Genomic DNA, 24,246 nt, shown 5'->3' with positions numbered 1-24,246 from the left:
AAGGCCTAAACTCTTACCTGATTCAAGAAAACCACTTAAGCCTTAGACCAGAGATGGCAAACCTTTTAGCTCGGCGTGTCAGCATTTTGAAAAACCCTAACTTAACTCTGGTGCCATGTCACATATAGAAATTTTTTGATATTTGCAACCACAGCAAAACAAAGACATATTTTTGATATTTAACATATTTAAATGCCACTTAACAAAGAAAAATCAACCAAAAAAATGAGTTCGCGTGTCACCTCTGACACATTTGTCATAGGTTCGCCATCACTGCTCTAGACAGTTTGGCTCACTGGATAGAGCATTGGCCAGCGGACTGAAGGGTCCCAGGCTCAATTACGGTTAAGGGCACGTACCTTGGTTGCAGGTTCCTCCCTGGCCTGGGCCCTGGTTGGAGGCAACCAATCTATGTCTCTCTCTCTCTCTCACTAAAAATCAGTGGAAAAATATCCTTGGGTGAGTATTAAAAACAAAACAAAAACAAAGTACCTAAAAAAAAAAAAACACACCTTAAAACCACTTTTTTAAAAGTTCTGTTAAACCTCTCCTGAGGATATTTTCCCCCATCACTTTTTAGAGAATGGGAGAAGAAACACCAATGTGAAAGAGACAGGTTGACTGGTTGCCTCTCCCATGTACTCCACCAGGAGTGGGGAGCTAACCCACAACCCAAGTACGTGATCCGGAATCAAACCCAAGACATTTTGGTCCACTAAGGAACAACGGCCAGGGCCCCTTTAAATATATTTTTAGTCATATGCCAATAGTTAATAATACAGCCAAAGAACTGAGCAAAGCTGAAACTTTAAAAAAAAAAAAATCTTCGCCGGAACCGGTTTGGCTCAGTGGATAGAGCATCGGCCTGCAGACTGAAGGGTCCCAGGTTCGATTCCGGTCAAGGGCATGTACCTGGGTTGCGGGCACATCCCTGGTGGGAGATGTGCAGGAGTCAGCTGATCGATGTTTCTCTCTCATCGATGTTTCTAACTCTCTCTCTCTCTCCCTTCCTCTCTGTAAAAAAAAAAAAATCAATAAAATCTTCCAATATTCCTCTTTGAATACATTTAAATCCTTACCATTTGCTGTTTTAGAAACAAATTGCTTTAAGCAGGATTATATTCTATTGAAATGATGGCAGGGTTGCCACAAACTTGTTAGGAAGATGGCAATTATACAAAATTGCTAATTCTCCAAGTAACTTGAGGTCCTTCAAGTGCTTAAGCTTTAATCTAGTTTATAGAAGACTAGTTTATCCTCTGGAAACAAGTTCACCCCAGCTGGTTTCCTTTTTGTACTCCCTTCTCTACCTTTTTCTGTGTTTTATAGGCCCTGTATACATTTTCCCCTTCCGTTCACTTACTTCTAAGGGTTCCATTTCACAAGAACACAAATCAAAAATATCTGGCCCTGGCCAAGTGTGGCAGTTATCCTGTGCACAGAAGGTTGCTGGTTCAATTCCTGGTAAGGGCACTTGCCCAGTTTTCAGGCTTGATCCCTGACAGGGGGCCCGAGAAAACAGATGACTGATATGCTCTCACATCAATATTTTTCCCTCTCTCTCTCAAAAAAATCTATTTTAAAAATATAAAAAACAATATTTGTAGTAGTTTGTACACCTGGGTTCTCATTCTTCATTACACGGATCTCCTAACCAGGACACAAAACACTCACTCCCTTTAATCACAAAGGTAAAATGTATCAAATAAGAAATTTGATTCTTGGGAACAGAAGGTATCTGAGCATATTCACTTTATATATAAACTGCTTTTACTCCCAGGCACTTCAGAAATATTTGCATGTCAACATGTTGCACACATCATTTTAAAATGAAATACCTAAACACAAATATCCCCTTTCATTAATGTAGGAATAATTTTGAGCCATTAAAGGGAAAATAAATGTAAACCAAGTTTATTTTGCTTTTTAAAGTAGTGTTCTTAAAGCACTACAGCTTGGTAAACAATGTAAATTAGTATAAGTCATCTCAAAAGCCAGTTTTGTTGTTTGTTTTTTAATGAGTTGTTAAAAAGATGCAGCCTATTCTACCAGGATAAATATTTTTAACCATTTCACTTCGAGTTAATGAAGGCTCACAAATGAGCAACACTCCTCATTGAGGAAAACAAAAAGCTGTTGTCGACAAGCGACAGCACACACACACAAAAACAAAAAGAACTGTGTAAAAATAACTAACTGTGTTCACATATTTTTGAAGTTGCTTTACAATGGGATGATATGCACATGATCTTGCTGCAAACTTGCCATACAGACTTGTAATACATGTAGTCTAGACAAACATTCAGTCCAAGAGGTGCTAACTTCTGACAATGCAGCACTATAATCCTTTTAACAATGCAATTTGTTTTACTCATTATTTTTCTTCTAGACTGAAATACAGGCTAGAAAGAAAATGCTCCCTAATTAAAAACTGGTAGTTTACAGAAAAAAAATTGTATAATCTTGCATTAGAATTTACAAGTATATGTTCAAATCGGATTTGCCTCCTCCCCCATCCTAGCCACAAGATGGGCATGAAGTAGAATTTTAAAAAATGCCTTAATTTTCAACTTCATGCAGACTAAATAAAGATGACCAAAACAAAAGCTTAAACAATGGAAGGTATTTCACAGAAAATTTCTTATACAAAAAACACATAAGAAAAAGGGCCACTAGGTGACATTTTAATTTACAAATTGGCATCATTTTGGTCGACAAATATCCAGATGCTGTTTTCTTCTGCTAACAAAAGTTGCAGAGAAAAATCAAACCCCAGCATGACTTCCCATTTTAATCACACATTTCTTCTGGAATTTCATGTGGATTAAGGATGCCAGGGACAGACATTTGAAGTTTATGTTTCTCTTCCTGAGCCTGTCGGAGGGCTGTTTCTCTTTCTTCCAAAAACAGGTCAGATGTATCTTCACCTGCAAACTCCTGTGAAAGCAGATAGTTGAAAGGTCAACATAAGTGTGTTATGAAAAACAAATAGTTTTTTTCGGGGAAAGGTGGAAATAAGCATATTCCCTGTTTACACAAGGGATACAATTTTTCCATCAATTGGTTGGGTTTAAATTTCAGTATTATGTGTCTGAATTAAACACCGAAGGTGGTGCACTGAATTTGAGCGTCAACCTATGAACTAGGAGGTCATGGTTCAATTCCCAGTCACAGCACATGCCCAGGTTGAATTGCGGGTTTGATCCCAAGTAAGGGTCCTGCAGGAGGCAGCCAATCAATGATTCTCATCATTGATGTTTCTCTCTCTCTCCCACTTTCCAAAATCAATAAAAACGTATTAAAAAACAAAAAACCCCCCAAAAAAAGGTGCTAGTGGGGAAAAGGTTATAAAAGAGCCATAGAATGATGATATACACACATGCCAGATTATTATGACCACCCAATCAGTACTTCGTTGGGCCACCTTTTGCCTTCAATACTGCGGCAATTCTTCTTGGTATTGACTGCACGAGATGTTGAAAGGTGATGGTTCTGTGAGATTTGATGGTTGTGGAACCAGCGGCCCGATGGCTCTTTTAACTTTGTCCCACAAATGCTCAATTGGATTGAAATCTGGTGATTGTAAAGTCTCCCTCATATTCTTGGAACCACTCCTACACAATATGAGCACGGTAGCATGGCGCATTATCTTGTTGGAAGGAGCCATCTTCATTGGGATACGCCATCAACATGATAGGATGAACTTGATCAGCAACGATACTTAGGTATGTTGTGCTATTCAGACGTTTATAATGGCTTGGCCCTCTAGCAATCTCAGCGTGAAATTATAGCTAATTTGACTACAAATGTCAGGTGGTCATGATAATCTTGCCAGAGTATGTATATGTGTGTGTATATAAATATATTAAGCAAAGATATAAAAAAGCTGTTTCTCCTAAAACTAATGATCAAGTTAGTTTTATATTTCTGCAAATGCAGATAAATTACATACCTTTATTTGAACTAGGAAATCCCTAAGATGTTCCTTGAAAGCAGGAATATCCTGATTTAAACTGAAAAGCCCTGTCACAAAGAGCTTTACTTGAGCACTGCAAATCAAAACATAGTAATTAAATGATTGTTTTTTTAAAATAAGAAATTCGTTTATTAATAAATAAATAAATAAATAAATAAATATATATTTTTACTCTTGCAGATGAGGGAATGCAGACTTAAGGAGATTAGCCACATATTCCTGAATAAACATTTGGTTGTTAACTGGATTCCCAGGATTTAATGGTGTACTTATTTTTCCTTCTTCAACCAAATTGAACATATATGCAAGTATTGACGCATGCATCGTCAAACCTGTTGATGAAAAGATTATTATTAGCTCTAAGATTTAACAACTGGAACATTTAACATTTTTATAGCTTTAAATCCTTACCGGCAGTATGTGAGGTGTCTGTCACAACAGAAAAGATATGTTGAAGAATATCACAAAAATAAGTTTGATAAAAACTCTGAGCTGCAGCTTCTTCTTGTGCAACATTTTGCAAAAGTGTGAAAAGGATCTGTAAGCCTAAAATACATAGAACAGCAAATTACAGACTGGTAACACTCACATGATAGTATTTTACCAATGAACTATTCTGATTCAAAGCCCATTCTCCCTCTTTTTAGCTAATTATTTGCCTAAATTATCTTGAATCAGTAATTGAGGTCTCTTAGAATCAATGTCTGCTTTCTGATAAACTGTAAATAATAACCATTACCACCTTACCACTATGTCTGAAGGATCAATTTTCTCCACATCCACACCAAAAACAGCACAAATAGATGTTCCTATTACATAAACCAATTACTATTTAAATACAGAACAAATAAAAAATCCTCCTGCTAGAGATGTTCTTTAGATTTATCCTCAGTAAATTATTAGTGCCACAGTGGAAAAGCATATGGAGAAAAGGAAGCAGTAATTAAGATATGGAGCACGGCCTGCATGGCTCAGTAGTTGAATATCGACCTATGAATCAGGAGGTCTCGGTTGATTCCCAGTTAGGGCACATACTCAGGTTGCAGGCTTGATCCTCTGTATGTGGAGGCAGCTGACCAATTATACTCTCTCATCATTGATGTTTCTCTCTCTCCCCCTCCCCTCCCTCTCTGAAGTCAATTAAAAAAAAAAAAAGATATCAGTAAGTGATATTTCCCTACTTTTAATTTTATGCCCATCTCCCATAACTAATTCTGCCTATGTACTATGTACAAAACAGACAACTAAGTTGCTTTTAGGGCTTACACAGACAAAACTTGACAAGTGAAGTGGTACCTACCTGTCTACAACTGTATACCTACCTCTAAGTGTCTGTAGAATTTATAAATTGGCAGGCAAAGAAGTAAATTTCTATGCATTTACCTGTATCTGCAACATTCCTCATAGTATGTTTGAAAGCCCAAATAATGGAATCTAAAACAAGTTTAAACTGTGCAGGTGGAATAGCCAGAAATGCTGGGAAACAATGAGAATTGACAGCCTGAAGTAGTAAGAAAAAGTTCGTTCTGTGCTCAGGATATTCTTCAAAGTCCTAAAAATGGTAAAAACAAAATAAAAAGCAAGCCCGAATTTAATATACTTGTTAGTGGAACTCATAAGCTGGTATGGTAAGTATGGTATCCTGAAAGGCCAATTCAAAGACAATATAATTCACCTCTCATGGATCATAAAATTACCATTTGTTAAACAAATGAATTATGAAAATAAGGAGACCTTAGGTCACATTATAAAGCAACTCATCAAAATGCACATAAAAGAACATCATGTGTAACGTGCTATGTAATCACTAGTAACTTGGAGCCTCACAAATCAATACGTTAAAATTTTTAATGTCTCTAAATGCAGTTTTCAATAAATTCAATCTACTATTTGAATGAATGCAATCTATCAAATGTACTCCTTACTGTTATTTTATATAAAACTAGAGGCCCAATGCACAAAAATTTGAATAAACAAAATGTGGTAATATATACATACTAGAGGCCAGGTGCACAAAAATTTGTGCACTCGGGGGGGAGGGGGCATTCTTCAGTCCAGCCGGTGTCCTCTTGCAGTCTGGGACCCCTTGGGGGATGACCACCTGCTGGCTTAGGCCTGTTCCCCAGGGGATTGGGCCTAAGCTGGCAGTCAGACATCTCTCTGGCAGCCCGGGAGCCCTCGGGGGATGTCCACTTGCCAGCGGGGAGCAGGCCTAAGCTGCAGTCGGACATCCTTAGTGCGGATGAGGAGGCAGGAGAGGCTCCCACCACCACCGCTGTACTGGCAGCCTTCAGCCTGGCTTGTGGCTGAGCAGAGCTCCCCCTGTGGGACCACCTGACCACCAGGGGGCAGCTCCTGCATTGAGCATCTGCCCCCTGGTGGTCAGTGTGTGTCATAGTGATCAGTCATTCCCAGTCATTCTGCTATTAGGGTCAATTTGCATATTACCAGTTTACTATATAGGATAGAGGCCTGGTGCATGGGTGAGGGGCTGATGGTTGTTTGCCAGCTGGCCACAGCCCCTAGCCACCCAAACTCCCAGTGGAGGCTGGCTGGATGCAGGTATTTGGGATTTATTTATCTTCCATAATTGAAACTTTGTTGCCTTGGGCAGGGGCCACAGCCAGTCAGGGCAGGTGGGAGGCTTGGCTTCCTCCATCGCCAGGCAACCAAGCCTCCTGCTTGCTCCAACTCTATGGCTGTCGGCCACCATCTTGGTTGGGTTAATTTGCATATAGCCAATCTTATTGGCTGGTGGGCGTTGCTTGGGGGCGTATCGGAGTTGCAGACAATTTGCATGTTCTCTTTTATTAGATTAGATTAAAACAAAAACAAAATAAACATTTCCCTGATCTAGTAAGGTTCAAGAATTTAACCCCAGAACCTATGCTGCACTCAAAGGTATCATTTATGCTTTCAAGAGTTTAGGATATCTTGCAGAATTTCCCATTTTATAACTGAAATGTAAATCACATTACCTTATTTATCATATTCAATGTGCATTCAAAAACAGCATCAAATATTTGAGGTATTTCAGCTGTTATATGTCCTCCCAACTTGTTGACGATAATAGCCATGGTACTAAGCACTTCTGGTTCTCTAGCAGCTGGGACATTTCTCTGATAATCAATGAGAACTGCATCCAACAAAGGAGGAACAAAATTTTCAGCTACCTGTTTAAACAAAAAACAAAAAACACACTTTTAAGTTTAGAAAAAAAAAAAAAAAAAAAAAAAAAAAAAATATATATATATATATATATATATATATATATATATATATATATGTTTAGATTTTAGAGAGAAGGGAGTGAAGGATAGAAACATAGATGAGAAACATCAATCAACTGCCTCCTGCACACTGCCCAAAGGGGAGCAAGGCCGCAACATGAGCATGTGCTCTAAACAGGAATTGAACCGGTAACCTCCAGGTGCTATGGGATGACGCTTAAACAACTGTGCCATACTAGCCAGGAAAACTTTTAATCTATGCATTTGGTTACTATTATAAAAAGCTAAGTCACTCTTGTCTCTATGGATGCTATCTTATAAACTGGAAATATACTATGACTAGGTTTTTTGTACACTAAAGCATTTAACTGAAAGAAACCAAAACATCACAATAGGCTGGGAAGGAGCAGAATATAGCGTAGTTCAAATTTATAATTATGAAAGAAACTAAGGCCCCAAACCAAGCGACTGGCTCCAAGCAAAACCAGGATTCTAGGAATACTGTATATGAAGGATGAGGAACCTAGCAGGAAAGAAAAAATCATCCTAACCAAGATTATATCAGTTTCTTCAGTGGATAATATCTATAAAAACCAAAATACTCCCACTCAATGTATTTTTTTAAAAAAATATTTTATTGTTTTTTACAGAGAGGAAGGGAGAGGGATAGAGAGTTAGAAACATTGATCAGCTGCCTCCTGCACACTCCCCACTGGGGATGCGCCCGCAACTAAGGTACATGCCCTTGACCGGAATTGAATCTGGGACCTTTCACTCTGCAGGCCGACGCTCCATCCACTGAGCCAAACCAGTCAGGGCCCCACTCAATGTATTTTAATAAAGAAAAAGAATAGCCATCACTTCTTATACAAGAAAATAGAACTGCACCAGAGAGACTGTGAAGTTTCTAGAATTGTCAATAAACATAGTCATATTAAGGTGTAACATCTATGCTTTTCCTAAGTTCTATATCAAGACACAATATCAAGACACGTACAATAAATACAACCTATTTTTCGTTCATTGAATATTACCAGATTAGATTAAAACAAAAACAAAATAAGCATTTCCCTGATCTAGTAAGGTTCAAGAATTTAACCCCAGAACCTATGCTGCACTCAAAGGTATCATTTATGCTTTCAAGAGTTTAGGATATCTTGCAGAATTTCCCATTTTATAACTGAAATGTAAGTCACATTACCTTATTTATCATATTCAATGTGCATTCAAAAATGTCAGTGGTGTACTAATATACAGAACAGGTTTTATAAGATTGAAGGATAAGCACAAAATTATTTTTCCAATTACCCACTTGGCATCTTACAGAAGAACTGGTTCTCATTTATGTGAGACACCTGGTTTGGATGCCTCCCCAAGTGCCACTACTGGGGCAGGGAAACTTGCAACCTAGGTACGTGCCCTGGACCAGGAATCAAACCTGTGACACTTGTCCACAGGCCGACATTCCAATCACCGAGCCAAACCGGTCAGAGCCTCATTTCTACTCTTGATACTTTCTCCCTAGAAAATGAATCTGAAGTGTTTAGTATCTTTGAAATTTACTGCCCTAAACCATGACATAAGTCTTAATTGTAAAATATAATGGTGCCATCATCATCACCACTGATATGCCTGAAATTTGCCCAAGCTATTTTAAATTATGAACTTCATAATTCCTTCAATTCTTTCTACTTTTTACTCTCCAATTTTAAATACAGTTGTACTTTTATAATGCACATGTTCAAAACTTTTCAATATTTAAATCTGATACCTTGAGAATTCCACAATAGTTTTCTGAACAAGTTTCCTGGAAATTTTTTCCTCATCAATTGGAACAATATTGAAATTTTAAATTATACAAATAGCTCACTTGTCAACCAATATTTCCATGCAGCAGTGTTAATAAGACAGAAATTTTTGTAATGTTCCAAGGATCAAGAGAATGAAAAGGTCTAACAAAAACAAAAATTATTCACATTTTTCCAAGTTGAGGTATATGGAGCTCATTTAGTTTCTGAAAATCATATGCCTTTCTGGAAATGATTTAGAATAAAAGCAGTAAGAGTAAATGAGATTTTCAAACCTTTAGCTGGTAAAGTACTTTTACTGAGGAGGCAAACTAATGAAAGCTTTGTAAATTGCTTTGAAAATCATGATGAACACAAAGATTTCATCTGAACTCTATATATCTATCCATGGAAAAATTAAAATTACCCAATCTATTCCTCTCAGCTATCTTATTACATATCACCATCATCTAACCATCTTTGCAAGATGGTTTAAAACTTTGTATTTTTAAGTAGTCAAAGACTGTAATAAATAGAATGCTATACAATAACCCCAAATGTAGACATCTAAATTACCTTTAAATTAGAGAAATACACACAGAGATAAAGCTTAAACCAGAGAATGCAGCATCAACTTAAAAACAAAAAACACATCTCACTTACCATCTGTGGATCATTGGACCGGCTCACCCAACCAGATATTAACTTTAAAGTTTCCCTTTTTACTGTTCGCATACTTCTAATCAACGGTTGCTTTGTAACCATTTCACCTAAAAAATACAACCAAGTGGAATCCAACTTGACAAATAAAATTCTATATTGGTAATTACATGTACTTTCAATACTATTTACCTCTAAAGATATATTTAATGGGGGAAAAAAAAGACTAATTTTATAAGGGAAGGGGCATGCAACTAGTTAAAAAATTATCTAGGGTTATCTGGAGGGAGGCTTATTTAAAATCTGTAAGAACTACTGAATGCCTACACTAAGGCAGGGAACGTAGAATTGATGTTGTACAACATTCCATAAGAATTCAAAAAAAAAAAAAAATTCAAAATCACTCACCATTAGCTTGGATAGCTGCAGAAATATTTTCACTGAGGCACTTGTATACATTAAGCATATCCAAGTAAATTCTCCCAAGCTGAATTACAAAGGGGTGTCCAACAGCTTTGCAGGCTCTCACATTTGTTTTCAATATGCTACCAAGCTGCTTAACTGTTTCAGGATCTTTAAGTATATCCACATTCTGTGAAAGACAAAAATATCCATTTATCACATGAGAATTATCCTTGTAATTATTAAAGCAAAAACCACTACCAACATTATTCCAAATTTATAATCACATTTATAATCCATAATGGTATAAAAACACATAAGTCTATTACTAATACCTACAACCAACATTAGAGTGAAATCTTCCCAATGTACCAGCAAAACAAAATAAAAATACTTATTTCTTTAATGCACAAAAACACACACAAAAGTAGTTATGAATCAGGTGTGCATGTCAAAGGCACTGAGTTCACTGCTCCTAAAAATAACACACTTCTTAAATTCCACCATAACTTATGTAAAAAGTAATATAACTTACTTTGGTTGCCTGCTGGATTATGCTATCCCAAACTTGATTAGGAAGCAGCATGTATTTTTCTATCAAATGTTCTTGTACTGTTTGGTCTGTTTGTGCACCAATCATGTACCCCACAGCTTCATAAAATGTATGGACCTATGTTGAAAGGCAGACATTTCACTTTTATGTATCATAATAAGGAAAACCATACACAAACAATTCAAGTCTATACTGAAACTAATTTCATTGAAGTGTCAGAAATAAATTAGACAGAAAAACAGTCTGACAAACTCTGGTTGAACTTTTCCTTCACTATAAAAACTTAATCAGAGATACTTGGAACTGAATCTAATAGTGACATTCTTTCTATTCCCATCGGACTAAAACAGTAGTTACTTTCTAAGAAAATAGGCTAAGATCTCCCATACCTGTTGAGGTTGAAGATCACAAATTATAGTGTTAATATTGTTCAAAATCTCATCAATAAACGGCATTACTTCTCCAACCTGAACCTGAACAAAATGCCTGCGGCACTTCTGAGCTATTTTAATGAAAGTATCACAAGCCATGTCTTGGACTCCATCATGGGTCTCTAATGAAACAAAAACATTTATTTAAAAAAAATTTCAAAAATAATTTTTAAACAAAAACAAACAACTAAATAAAATATATTAAATAAAAAGGATTTACCATGCATGAATTCAAACAGCTTGTTCACAACAGTCTTTAAAAATTTCCAGTGAGCTCTTAAAAATCTTGGATATTGACCTACTATGTACATGATATTTGATGCAATTATAGCTTTATTATCTTTGCCTCTTTTCTGTTCACATAATCCTAATAGATCCTGTAAAATAAGACAAATTTCAGTAATTTATAATTAAGCATAATTATTTAATGATTCCAGTCTATACATACCACGTGCATACCTTTATAACAGTAACAAGAAATCGTTTTTCATCCTCTTCATGCATTGCTCCACTAATGGAGCCTATTGCCCAACACAATGTATTTAAATTTTTCCATGACCATTCTGTACCATTCACTTGATTGTGAAGCTTTTCAGTCATTATTCTTTCTGTATCTACATAATCCAGATGAGTAAGATAAACTACAAAGGAAAAAAAGTTCCAGATGTTTCAGATGCAAAATTTAATGAGTAAAAACTTTTACTAAGGGAAGAGCAGCACATTAATAAAATGGCTATTAACAGATTCAGAAACTAAGTGGATCACATTTCCTACAATATTTCCATTCCGGAATAGAATCACAAAGACTTAAATTAATAGTATTTATTAACTTACCTAATGTTTCTCTCATATTCTTATACAAATTTATGGAATCTGTATCCTTCATGAATTCCCTTACAACTTCACCCTGATCATTTTCTACAACCAATACTTCCTCTGGTTTAGCCATACGACTAACCATCAGTAAACGAACCTATTCAACAACAAGAAAAATCTGTTAATCTCAGAAATCAGCCACATCAAATATAGACTAAAAAATTAGATTATATGCACCTTAAGGTACCAAACTGCCCTGACAATATACAAGAATGAACATATTTAAAATGTAATTCTATTAACAGTGGTTCTCAAACTTTAACATGAATAAAAACCATCTATTAAATATCCAGTGCTCGCTTCGGCAGCACATATACTAAAATTGGAACGATACAGAGAAGATTAGCATGGCCCCTGCGCAAGGATGACACGCAAATTCGTGAAGCGTTCCTTATTTAAAAAAATAAATAAATAAATAAATAAATAAATATCCAGTGCTTCATCCAGACACTGAAAGGGGGTAGCCTCTTAACTTTCTAACAAACTCACAGATGTGCTTATAACAATCTCTTGCATGTTCTGGTTTTCAACATGCACGGGGAAGTTGGACTCTTTTTGTAGCCCATTTATTTGGATAGATTAGTAAAAAAACAAAAGCCAGTGCTTGCATTTAGCTCTAAAAATCACAGGAAGCCACAAGAGCATCAACCACCGACTTTACTGTTACCTTGGATAACACGGGCAAATACAACTGCCTCCTGGGAGGAACATCAAAATGCTGACTTCCAGATAGTAACGGAGAGGCCAACGTAGAGAATGGGCTCTCTCTATAGAGTTCAGCTGCCAAATGATTCCAGTACTCAAGACAAATTTTAAAGATTTCTGTTTCTTCCACTTCTGATACCAACAACATATAATGAAGGGCCTACAAAGAAGACCAAAATTATTAAAATAACTCTTAGACATTAATTGCTTTGCACTCATTGTGTTATTCAGAAATAAAAGTTCCTGTTTTAAGTTTCACAACTCTGATATTTCATTATTCATGCACCATACTAAAAATTCTTTAGGAGCAAATTCTATTTTCTTTTTATAAAATATATTATTTTATTGATTTTTTTTATAGAGAGGAAGGGAGAGGGATAGAGAGTTAGAAACATCAATGAGAATGAGAGAGAGAGAGAGAGAGAGAGAGAGAGAGACAGACAGACAGACATCGATCAGCTGCCTCCTGCACACCTCCCACTGGGGATGTGCCCGCAACCAAGGTACATGCCCCTGACCGGAACCAGGGACCCTTCAGTCCGCAGGCCGACGCTCTATCCACTGAGCCAAACCGGTCAGGGAAAATTCTGTTTTCTTTATACATGTCCTGGAACACTTATGCAGTAATTAGTTGGTATCAATAAGCAAAAAGAAGCAAACAATCCAAATATCCATCAATTGATGAATGAACACACAAAATTTGATATAACCATACAAGAAAATATTACTCAGTCATAAAAAAAGGATCAAGTACTGGTTCATGATGTAACATGGATGAACCTTGAAAACCCAACTACAGAAGACCATATGATTCCATTTGTATGAAAGATTTAGAGAAACTAATTCCAGAAACAGAGAGCAAATTAGTGGCTGTGAAGGAATGGGGGAGAAAAAAGAATGAGGTAACTTTCAATGGGTATATCACTAGTTTGTGGGTAAAAATCTTTTGAAAAAGAGATGGTTGAAAACACTGTGAATGTACTAAATGGCACTGAATTATACACTTTAAACTGGATAGTTTTATTTCATGTGGAGTACAACTCAATTTTTTTAAAAACGTGTTTTTAAAATTGATTTTATTTTTTAAAATATTTTATTGATTTTTTAGAGAGGAAGGGAGAGGGATAGAGAATTAGAAACATCGATGAGAGAGAAACATCGATCAACTGCCTCCTGCACACTCCCCACTGGGGATATGCCCGCAACCAAGGTACATGCCCTTGACCGGAATCGAACCTTGGACCCTTCAGTCCGCAGGCCAATGCTCTATCCCAGCCGTGGGCAAACTACGGCCCGCGGGCCGGATCCAGCCTGTTTGAAATGAATAAAACTAAAAAGACTGTACCCTTTTATGTAATGATGTTTACTTTGAATTTATATTAGTTCACACAAACACTCCATCCATGCTTTTGTTCCAGCCCTCCGGTCCAGTTTAAGAACCCATTGTAGCCCTCGAGTCAAAAAGTTTGCCCACCCCTGCTCTATCCACTGAGTCAAACCAGTAAGGGCTTTAAAACTGATTGTAAATATATTTTTACTAGAGGCCCAGTGCATAAAATTCATGCAAGGTGGTGGGGCAGGAGAAGGAGGGGGTCCTCAGCCCAGCCTGCACCCTCTCCAATCTGGGACCCCTCAGGGGATGTGCTGGTTTAGGAAACCGACATCCCTCTCACGGGACAGCTGGCTCCCAAGCACTTGCATCCCTGCCTAATCGCCCCTAACCACTTCTGCCTGCCAGCCTGATTACTCCTTAACCACTCCCCTGCCAGCCTGATCGATGCCTACCTGCTGCCCTGTCAGCATGGTCCCCCAACTGCCCTCCCCTGCTGGCCATCTTCTGACCACATGGGGGCAGCCATCTTGTGTAAGAGCGCAACAGTCAATTTGCATAGTACCTCTTTATTATATAGAATTGATTTCAGAGAGTAAGGTAGAGGTAGAGATAGATACAACAATGGTGAGAGAGAATCACTGATTGGCTGCCTTCTGCATGTCCCCTACTGTGGATCAAGCCCACAACCCGGGTATTATGTGTCCTTGACTGGAATCAAACCTAGGAGCCTTCAGTCTGCAGGCTGAAATGAAACTCTTCCACTGAGTCAAACCAGCTAGGGCTTTAAGTTGATTTTAGAGAGAGGAAGGGGGGAGAGAGATAGATAGAAAAATCAATGATGAGAATTATATAAAAGCTGCCCCTGGCATGTGGGCCTTCCACCACCCCACCCCCGCAGGGGGTGTGGGTGTGGGTGTGGGTGTGGGTTGAGCCCATAACCCAGACAGGTTCACTGACCAGTAATAGAACTGCAATTTCCCACTTCATAGGTCGACAATCAACCACTGAACCACACAAGCCAGGCTACACATCAATTTTTAAGTAAGGTCATTAGACTTCATCTTAGAAATGACACATCTGACTCAACTGCCATGGCTCAGTGGTTGACCATGGACCTAGGAACCTGGAGGACACGGTTTGATTCTCAGCCAGGGCATGTGCACAGGTTGCGGACTTGATCCCCAGTGTGGGACATGGAGGAGGCAGCCAATCAATGATTCTCATCTTTGATGTTTCTATCCATTTCTCCTCCAATCCTCTCTGAAATCTATCTATCTGCCTTGACACGTCTGAACACCCTTTAGGAATTTGTTATTATCATGTAAAAAAAGTTTCAGAAGCCAAAGGCTCCACAAAGCCTACCTCCATGAGTGTTTCCCTGAGATTTAGTCTTTTTTCTATAAGTTGACCATGTTCCTTAAGAAACGTGCAGAGAAACAAACTGAGATTTTGAATGAAGTTCTGTTCATCATCTTTTCCATTTGAGTATGCAAGTCGAATATTGGTATTTAAAGGAAGCATCTGCAGGTTTAAATAGAGACTATTAGCCTGCATTTTAAAACCAATGAAAAAAGACAGTACATCTAAGCCCAATGATTCCATTACCCTTTTACCAATACTAAAGTAGTCAAATATCTTATTCTTCTTGGTCAGTTATAACTGTTTTTGTATTTTTGTGTCCTAGCTTTGGACACATTAAAAAAAAAAAAAATCCTTTATTAGTTTGAAGTATTACATATGTCCCCTTTTACTCCCTCCAGCCTGCCCCTGCCCCCTACCCTAGACCTTGACAACCCTATTGTGTATGTCGATGGGTTATGCATATATAAATACAAGGTCTTTGATTGATTACCTCCCACCCACCGTCGTCCACCTTCCCCACCTTCCATTTGAGATTCTGCACTCTGTTCCATGCTTCCATTATTTCTGGATACACTCTATTCATTATTTTATTTTGTTACCTAGATTCTACATATAAGTGAAATCATGACACTTAATTCTCTGACTGACTTATTTCACTTAGCATGATACTCTCCAGGTCCCTCCATGCTGTCTCAAAGGGTAAGATAGTCTTCTTTTTTTTACTGCTGCATAGTACTCCACGGTATAAATGTACCACAGCCTCTTAATCCATTCATCTACTGATGGGCACTTGGGCTATTTCCAGATCTTAGGTATTTATGCAAGTAGTAAGATTTACTCAGACTATACTCTGAATTCTTTCCTGGATCAAACTTTTCCCTCTTTAATCTTATCAGAAATGTAAAAACATTCAATTAATTTATTCATATAACATACAGTAACGTAATATTATGATCAATCTTTTAGATAACTCATATAAACTAGAACTGCACAATCCTTCATTTCAGACGTAAGGTCAGAAGCAGCTGACATTAATCCCCAGATTTGTAAGCATTTAATGAATTTTCAAAATGGCTCATTAAAATGGCTAGTTTACTCATTTTATAGAATAAATATGCAATCATATTATACTCGGTCTATTATAAATTACTCTGAAGTGGTTAAACTCTAATCCACCCTTTTCTAAGGAACATAAATTTACTCAGTTTTTGAGTGTTTTACCTGTTTCAGCTGCATCATTGTCAGTGTAAATAGCGTGACAAATTGTTCCTCATATTGGCTTACACTCACACCAGCAATCTCAGTGAGGCACTTCAGAGAGACATTTCGAAACATTGGAACATTCAGGAACTGTTTTAATACAAAAAAGAAAACAAAATTAAAGGGCCTGAAACATTTTACTTAAAATTAAAATTGGAGGGGAAAAATAAATGATTTTACTAGTACATCAAATATAAACCCTCCCTCCCCAAAAGCAGATAAGCAGGTGACAGATAATTTTGTTTTGCACATGTATTTTGAGAAAATTTCATTAACCGCCTTATTGACAATAAATAATTTAAGAGCAAATTGTGCTTTCTTTTGATGTGTCTGGTACATCTAAAAAACACAAATTTGCTTAGTAACCTATCCAAGACCCATTACGTGACTTTTAAGAACATCATATTTTCTGTGTAGTCTAAAAAGAATCCAAGATTTATAACTGTTCAGATTTTAGGAGACGGAAACACACCAATGATTAATGAAGACGTGGGAAAACTGGCTCTTTCATATTCTCTTGCTGAGATGATATAAAGATGGCATGCCATTTGTGGATGGTAATTTGGGAAGCAACAAAAGCCTTAGAAATGGACATTATTATTTACCTGATATTTAACACAAGTTCACACAAAATAAATATTCCCACAGGGCATAAATGTCTTATGTATAAGAATGTAACCTTTAGTACTATTGACAATAGCAAACAGTCTTATACAAGTTATCTATTTTTTTTTTTTTAAGCATAAATTCAACTACATTTGCCGGAAGCCAATTCCAGCATGTCAGCAACAGCGGAATCATCTAGGAATGGCTGATGGCATTTCCCCAAACCTGAAAAGGATACCTAAATGATTGCTTGCTGCCAGACAGCTAAGGGCATCTTAATCTACATGTTATTGCCTCCTCCTGGCCTTCGCCTGGCCAAACACCTGAACAGCCGCAGGTAATTCCCCATTCTGACAACGGACTGTGTATACCCTTTGATGTGTATATCTACCTTGCCTTAGGACAATTTGTGTTAATAAAAAGCAAGGGGTCCTGAGACAAGGAGAACTTGGTTTCCTTTAGCTAAGTCTTCTGACTCCCTATAATGCCTTTCAAAATTATGTTTCTTCTCTGGACTCTAATTTATGCACAGCCCCTTCTCCAGTTATCTGAACCCTTCTTGATGCCGGATCAACAACCACCGGCATTAATATTAAAATAATAAAACTGTTCCCCAAAAGAAATCAACAGAGTGAAAACAAACAAAATCTGGAGGAAGACACTCACTACACGTATGGCGGATTCAGGGTTTCTATCTCCCTCCCCCACTCCCTTCCTTTTATTGGTTCAGAAGACAAATAAAAATACTATAATTATTTACATACTAACAAATATTACATATTCCAATCTGCGCATTAAAAACTTCAGTCACTCTCATTTAAACACATACGCACCTTTAAATCAATAAAAGATAAAAAACCTAACATAAAATGGATAAATATGAACAGCTTTAAACCGAATGCATCTGTTAATGAAAATATGCTCAAACTTCATTAGTTACTAGAGAAATACGAGTTCCTGTTTTATTCCCGCCAGATTGGTGAAAATTTTTAAAGTCTGACAATAGCAAGTGTTGGTGAGAATTTGTAGTCATGGTAACTTTCTTTTTCAACCCCTTTTCTTTTCTTTCTTTCTAAACAAACTGTCTAGTAATAAAATATCTCCAGCCTTAGCCCGTTTTGCTCAATGGATAGCGCCAACCTGCAGACTAAAAGGTCCTAAATTCAATTCCGGTCAAGGGCATATGCCAGGGCTGCGGGCTCAACCCCCAGTAGGGGGCGTGCAGGAGGCAGCCAATCAATGATTCTTTCTCATCACTGATGTTTCTATCTCCCTCCCCCACTCACTTCCTCTCTGAAATCAATAAAAATATATTTAAAAAAATCTCCAACATTATAAATTCATTTATCAGATTATGACCTTCTCAAACCCTGAACTACAAAGCCCAAAATGTAAATGATAATTGCCTGCTTTTATAAAGTCACAATTAGGCAAATTTCATTACATCTGTGCAAAAAAGATTTGAAAATAAAACCACTTGGAAACTGGTTATGTCTGGATAAACAAGTGTAAGACTTCATCTAGGCATTACATGTTGCTTTTATTTTTTTTATTTAATGTATTTTATTGATTTTTTACAGAGAGGAAGGGAGAGGGATAGAGAGTTAGAAACATTGATGAGAGAGAAACATCCATCAGCTGCCTCTTGCACACCCCCTACTGGGGATATGCCTGCAACCAAGGTACATGCTCTTGACCGGAATTGAACCTGGGACCCTCAGTCTGCAGGCCAACGCTCTAGCCACTGAGCCAAACCGGTTAGAGTTATATTTTTAATGATTTCAGAGAGGAGGGGGGGGGGTGAGAAAATAGAGAGAGAAATATCGATGGGAGCGAATCATTGATTGGCTGTCCCCTGCACTCACAACACTGGGGATTGAGCCCACAACCCAGGCATATGCTCTGACTGAGAATGAACCGTGACCCCCTGGTTCATTGGTCGATGCTCAACCACTATGCCATGGCGGCCAGGCTGGTGCTTTAAATTATTAGGAAATAAATATAAATGTTCCATTTTTTAGAAACATTCCTTACCTTACCTCCCTGTAGTCTATATAATCACCTAAAATAGAATCAGATCTATTCCTAGTTGTTCACATGGAATTTATGAAATTATATGGTATAAGTGGAACAATCATTTCAAAGAACTACTAGCTGAAACTATGGAAAAGTTCTTGTGAGCAGGTTCCTTATCTCAGAAACAAGGTTGCTTATGGCTATAAATGCAGAATAATTTTCTATATGAAAGAGCATTATAAAATAAGATAATAAATGCAACTATTCAGTGATAAGTGAAATGTATTCACTCTACCTTATAAATTAATGTGCTGATTAACTTGGTCTCAAAAATATATCCCAGTGGAATCCAGTTAAGAAATCTGAGTAACGTTTCCAATGTTGCATGTACAAGTGGAGCATTTTGGGAATTTTCCTGCAATGAAAACAAACCTATAAAATAATTATCTTCTTATATATACTTGTTATTTTAAAAAGTAAAAATGAAAGCACTTACCATCACAAACTGGCACAGCTGAAAGATTTGTGAGAACTCATTGCACATGCTAAAAATAAAAAGTGATTGGTTCAGAAGACAAATAAAAATACTATAATTATTTACATACTAACAAATATTACATATTCCAATCTGCGCATTAAAAACTTCAGTTACTCTCATTTAAACACATACACCAACAACTTCATCAAAAGCTACAGTTATTAAACTGTTTCTTGATTTTTAAAATCATTCTTACTGTAAATATTAAATAGATCAATCAAGTCTTTGATATCAAGTTAGTTAAAAAAAACCCACCAAAATAATAATAATAAAAAACAACCCTCCAAATTATCCTGGCTGTTGTAGCTCAGTGGTTGAGTGTCAACTCATGCACCAAGGTCACCTGTTTGATTCCAGGTCAGGGCACATGCCCAGGTTGCTATCTTGATGCCTTGGTGGGGGAGTGCAGGAGGCAGCTGATCAATGTTGCTATTTCTCTTTCTCTCTCTTCATCCCTTCTCTCTAAAAAATCTGTAAATACATTAAAAAAAAAAACAAAAAAAACCCCACAACTCTCCAAAATAAGTGAAGTGGCATTATATGCAGAGTTGGTCAAAAGTAGCTTTACAGATATGAGTACATCAAACAGTTTATTCTTCCATGATTTATTAGCTATATATTTTTTTCCCATAGGAACAAATTGTAAACGTACTTTTGTCATATCCTGTATATGCCAAATACACCAAATCAGAGGAAATATTGTAAATTCTGAAGCTAGTTTGACCACATAATGGTATATAAAAGTGACATACTGCTGTGTCTTAATGACTTCAACTAATTTTTAATAACTAAGAAGAAAGAAAATAAAGTTTAGCATGATCCTAGTGTTAACAGTAGGAAACCGACAAGATGCAGGACTAGTAAAAATTCAGCTGTCATTTGGACACAAGTAATTTTCCTTGGAAGCCACAATTAAGTAGTCACTGTATAAAACATATCCCAAAGGGAATTCTCAACCTACAATCCTTTCCCATGTGACGTATGACGTTCTTTTGCTGTGACAATGAAGTATAAAATCGTATCTTAACACCATATGTACTTTGTAAGCCTCCATGTTTAGAATATTAGGCTCACTGTAAAACTTTTTAAATTTGCACTAAAAAAACCAAGTGATTTATCATATTAACAATCACAATCCTTTAAAAACTTACAGCCTGCCTCTAAATTCCTTTCAATAGTTTGAGAAATTACTTGAGCTTCTTAAACACAATACTCACCTGTCTTTTAAATGCTTAGCTTTCACTTGGGTTATCTGTCCACTAGAGAAATCAAATACTTCTTCACTCAAGAGTTTAAGAATCACCATATTATTCTGACAGAGACTCTCACTGGTCCTACTTGCTCCAACAATGTCACTGATAAAAGTTGGCCAGTGTTTTGGCCATTCCTGTTTCAGTATCTAAAATAAGAAAATGTTAATTTCATTTCACTCGTCAATGGCAAAACTTCAAAGGTATTGCGTCATATTAAAAGGAGCAAATATCAAACCACTTTCCATTTTCTACTGCTTTATTAAAAGAGGAAATGTGCCACCATTCACAAAATACACTGGATAGAAAGTACAACACAGATGAAGCCCTCTGTCTCAAATGCCCTACAACTACTCTCAGTTACCCCAACTGGTCTAATCTGGCTCTAATGTGTATGCATACAATATCTGCCAGATAGGCAAAAGTTTGGATATATAAATTTAATAGAAGAAAGGAGGCATTACAACTGGGGATAGAATAATTTTTTGACCAATAATAGACTGTGTTCGATTTTTAAGTCTGTACTGCATACATTGTACACTAGGGATATTTCTGAACCGGATATTCTGTAACAGCACCTGTGAATTAAGAGGTTAGTAACTATCTTCTTTGTACTCCTTCCTCTCCCCATTTAGAAATAGGTTACCAACAAAAAGTCTTAGTATAAAAGCCAATATAACTCAGTGAAAATGCAAATGTTTTAAAAATCATTTAAGTTCCCAAAACTATTAAAGAGCAAATTTTCTTTTTCCTTACACACCCAATCTCAGGAAAAAAAATTTTTTTAATATATTTTATTGATTTTTTTACAGAGAGGAAAGGAAAGGGATAGAGAGTTAGAAACATAGATGAGAGATGAGAGATCAGCTGCCTCCTGCCTCCTGCACGCCCCCTACTGAGGATGGCCCGCAACCAAGGCACATGCCCTCGACCTTAATCGAATCTGGGATCCTTCAGTCCCCAGGCTGACGCTCTATCCAGTGAGCCAAACCCGCCAGGGCAGGAAAATTTTTTTTTATATTAAAAACAGATAAGTTAAAATTTCTAAAGTTAGATTATACAGGAAGTTTGAAAAACTGTCTTAAAGGAATGCTACAATAAAAATTAAAACTGACAGGTAACATGGAAACACTCACAGTACCAAGCATAAACGAGAAAATTTTAATCAAGTCCAATCCATATTGGAGCCATAGAGTGATGGGTTTTCAGGCTTACAATTTCAAATGCTACATAGTAGGTTAACTATTATAGTAATTATAAAGACTACTATCGCCCTAGCCAGTTTGAATGAAGGGTCCCAGGTTCAATTTTGGTCAAGTGCACATGCCCGGGTTGCCAGGCTCGGTCCCAGTAGGGGGCGAGCAGGAGGAGGCTTGGCTTATCAATGATTCTCTCTCATCATTGATGTTTCTACCTCTCTCCCTCTCCTTTCCTCTCTGAAATCAGTAAAAATATATTTTTAAAAAATATTGCTATCACTACTTCTGCAAGATGTTAGTTTAGTTATTCAATAAAGTGGGTTCAAATATTTTGTTCAAGTAATTAGCCTAACTGAAACATTGAACTCTTCTGAGGAAAACAGTGAAAGCTTACCTGAACAAGAATCATATTCAATTTCCCGATATATACTTTTTCCTTCTAAGAAAAGAGAAACATTTTGTTTAAATGAGAGCCTAAAATAGGTATAGTTAAGAACAAAAGCATAAGAAACCTCTGAGAGAAAAATAACTGCATATTTATTGAAAATGACTGTGTATATGTTTTTATAGCTCTGTGATAGTAAGGTTTAAGTTGAAGATCCAATATTTGAATGCTTTTACATTTTCACAATAATCTTCAAAAAATCTCTTACCTCTACACAAGTTGGATCAGATGAGGTCTTGATAATAAGGCCAACAACGTATTTTTTTATTCCTATGGAAGAAAAAAAAATCACTATTTTTATAGCATATCTTCAGGAACAAAAAGTTGGGGGATGAAGAGGGCAGAGCACAGCCCGACAATATGCCTAATCCCATCACCAATGTTGGCTTTTTGGGAAAAATTTAACATACTACTTTATACTATAAAAAAAAAATTGACTTTAGACAGAATGCAAGGGAGAGGGAGAGAAACATTGACTGGAAACCTGGGCATGTGCCCTGACCGGGAATTGTGGGCAACCTTTTGGTGCACAGAACAATGCTCAATCCACTGAACCACATTAGCCAGGGCTTTAGTACACTACTTTAAGTTTTTAGGTTTTGTTGTTAACCTTAAAAAATTTAGATTGAACAATTACAAATTAACATCTTCTAAGACAGCGGTCACCAACCCATGGCCCACAGACCACTGATGGTCCGTGAGGTCTGAAAGGTTGGTGACCATTGTTCTAAGATAATCTTTAGATGCTATACCAGTTAAGTATGCCGATATAGTAATTTTGAGATAAAAAAATACCGCAAGGGACTAATGTGCTCTTCACTTAAATAAACACACATATCCACTTATTTTTGTGGGTTAAAACTGCAAAAACACTAAAGATGTTACTTTGTGAGCATTATAAAGTTTTATGTAAAATACTTATAAATCAAGGTCAGATATATTTATCCTTTCCCAATTTATTTTATTATAACATTAAGCTAATTCCAGGAGAGCATTTTTTAAAAAATTTTATTGATTGCTTTTAGAAAGAGAGAATCATCAATTTGTTGTTACACTTATTTATGCATTCATTGCTTGATTCTTGTATGTGCCCTGACCGAGGACTGAACTCGGTGTATCCGGTTGATGCTCTAACCAACTGAGCTACCTAGCCACAACCTGGAAATTTGCTTTAAAAATTTCCCCACTACAATGTAGGAAAAAAAGAGTTAGGGAACTATCTTTTGTTTGCAATGTTTTTTTTTACCTAAGGACCCCTTAATAATACAGCTTATTCTTCAAACAGTTAAGACTCTATATCTTTGCTTTAAATTTATATCATTCAGAATTTACATGTACTATACTACAGATCTCCTTAAAGTTTAAAGTAAGTCCAGTTGGTGTGGCTCGGCGGTTGAGTGTCAATCTATGAACCAGGAAGTCAGTTTGATACTGGTCAGAGCACATGCCTGGGTTGCAGGCTGAATCCCTAGTGGGAAACATGCAGGAAGCAGCCGATCAATGATTCACTCTCATCATTGAGTTTTTATCTCTCTTCTTCCTCCCTCCCTAAAAATCAATTAAAAGAATATTTTTTATAAAGACAAAAATATTTTTAGTGTAATGTGATGTACTGAC

The 24,246-nt window shown here is 36.8% G+C and overlaps 1 protein-coding gene and 1 non-coding gene across 5 annotated transcripts in view; one reads left to right on the top strand and one right to left on the bottom strand.

The window, feature by feature from the left end:
- Positions 1-1,898: 1,898 nt before the first annotated feature.
- XPO1 (exportin 1) overlaps positions 1,899-24,246 on the bottom strand; it is a 52,401-nt gene continuing 30,053 nt past the window's right edge. For all 4 annotated transcript variants that reach the window (XM_059659675.1, XM_059659676.1, XM_059659678.1 and 1 more), the window contains 21 exons: positions 22,838-22,899; positions 22,579-22,623; positions 20,953-21,134; positions 19,694-19,742; positions 19,493-19,612; positions 16,537-16,665; positions 15,316-15,474; positions 12,583-12,780; positions 11,874-12,012; positions 11,499-11,680; positions 11,260-11,416; positions 10,998-11,161; positions 10,591-10,725; positions 10,062-10,245; positions 9,657-9,763; positions 6,955-7,149; positions 5,360-5,528; positions 4,388-4,522; positions 4,149-4,308; positions 3,953-4,049; positions 1,899-2,937 (listed from right to left, as the gene is read on the bottom strand). In XM_059659675.1, coding sequence (XP_059515658.1) covers positions 2,791-2,937; positions 3,953-4,049; positions 4,149-4,308; positions 4,388-4,522; positions 5,360-5,528; positions 6,955-7,149; positions 9,657-9,763; positions 10,062-10,245; positions 10,591-10,725; positions 10,998-11,161; positions 11,260-11,416; positions 11,499-11,680; positions 11,874-12,012; positions 12,583-12,780; positions 15,316-15,474; positions 16,537-16,665; positions 19,493-19,612; positions 19,694-19,742; positions 20,953-21,134; positions 22,579-22,623; positions 22,838-22,899 — 2,915 coding nt within the window. In that variant the 3' untranslated portion in view covers positions 1,899-2,790. The remainder of the gene's footprint in view (positions 2,938-3,952; positions 4,050-4,148; positions 4,309-4,387; positions 4,523-5,359; positions 5,529-6,954; positions 7,150-9,656; positions 9,764-10,061; positions 10,246-10,590; positions 10,726-10,997; positions 11,162-11,259; positions 11,417-11,498; positions 11,681-11,873; positions 12,013-12,582; positions 12,781-15,315; positions 15,475-16,536; positions 16,666-19,492; positions 19,613-19,693; positions 19,743-20,952; positions 21,135-22,578; positions 22,624-22,837; positions 22,900-24,246) is intronic.
- On the top strand, positions 12,208-12,314 carry LOC132214139 (U6 spliceosomal RNA). The gene has a single exon (XR_009448216.1). It is a non-coding gene; the product is annotated as a U6 spliceosomal RNA (small nuclear RNA).

Source organism: Myotis daubentonii, chromosome 12, assembly GCF_963259705.1.
Source record: "Myotis daubentonii chromosome 12, mMyoDau2.1, whole genome shotgun sequence".
Lineage (NCBI taxonomy): Eukaryota > Metazoa > Chordata > Mammalia > Chiroptera > Vespertilionidae > Myotis > Myotis daubentonii.
The sequence above is the reverse complement of the archived record's forward strand: the minus strand, read 5'-3'. Positions and strand labels throughout refer to the sequence as shown.